Source organism: Nestor notabilis, unplaced genomic scaffold (assembly GCF_000696875.1).
Source record: "Nestor notabilis isolate BGI_N333 unplaced genomic scaffold, ASM69687v1 scaffold20522, whole genome shotgun sequence".
Lineage (NCBI taxonomy): Eukaryota > Metazoa > Chordata > Aves > Psittaciformes > Psittacidae > Nestor > Nestor notabilis.
In genome coordinates, this window is record NW_009917227.1 from 4,517 (window position 1) to 5,358 (window position 842).

The window sequence follows — 842 nt, forward strand, 5'->3', positions numbered from 1 at the left end:
CAGGTGCTCTCGGGTGAAATCTGGGCACAGCAAAGCCCTGTGGTGAGGGGACAGGGGAGAGGAGCAGCTGGGAGCTGCCAGGGCAGGAGGCTGCGAACGGCAGAATTCAGTGCCCGTGACAGTTTCTAACCAAAATTGTCATTTTTCCACCTGGAAAAGTAAACTGAGTCCCAGAGGTGTCCTCCACAGGCCACACATCCCCATGGGGTATTTTGGTGGGGTTTGACCCCCATTCCCCGATCTGGCCACCTTTCCGGTGATAAGTGATCCCATGCTGGGATTTGTGGCTGGGATGCTCCTGGGGCTATCCCGGAGTAGAGTGCAGGCAGGGCCAGCTGTGGAGCTGGGCAGGAGGCAGCATAGGCAGGGCAGAGATGTCCACGCAGGGCTCAGGGAGAGCAGCCTGTACCACCCTTTCCCAGCCACTAAGGAAGATTTAAGAGTGGATAACAACAGCCCAGTCAAATTCAATTGCTATTGATAATGTCCATGTGCAATTAGAGCCAATTAAGGGGGAGCAGCAAATGACAAGTGTTTGGCCAGGAGGTAGGGGGTCAATACAGCAGTCCAATTTCCCAACAACCAAATGCAATTAAGGTCTCTCACTCACCCGGCTCACCCAGGAGGGCCAGCACATAAATGGGCGAAGCTGGGTGCGCGGGTGCCGTCCTGCCAGCATGCAGACGAGCAAGCCCTGCTCCTGTCCCAGCTTCAAGCTGCGGGAAGTGGCATCCATGTACTTCACCATGATCGCGGTGTTCCTGGTCATCTTGGTGGTGGCCCTGCAGGGCTCGGCACCCCGCGGGAGTGATTTTCACTACAAGGTGCCCCTGGATCTACAG

At 56.4% G+C, this 842-nt stretch overlaps 1 protein-coding gene across 1 annotated transcript in view; it reads left to right on the forward strand.

The window, feature by feature from the left end:
- Window positions 1–677: 677 nt before the first annotated feature.
- DBH (dopamine beta-hydroxylase (dopamine beta-monooxygenase)) overlaps window positions 678–842 on the forward strand; it is a gene marked incomplete at its 3' end in the record, with an annotated part of 11,066 nt that continues 10,901 nt past the window's right edge. Inside the window, exon 1 of the mRNA XM_010024998.1 lies at window positions 678–842. This exon is cut by the window's right edge and continues 213 nt beyond it. Within this exon, the coding sequence (XP_010023300.1) occupies window positions 678–842 (165 nt within the window).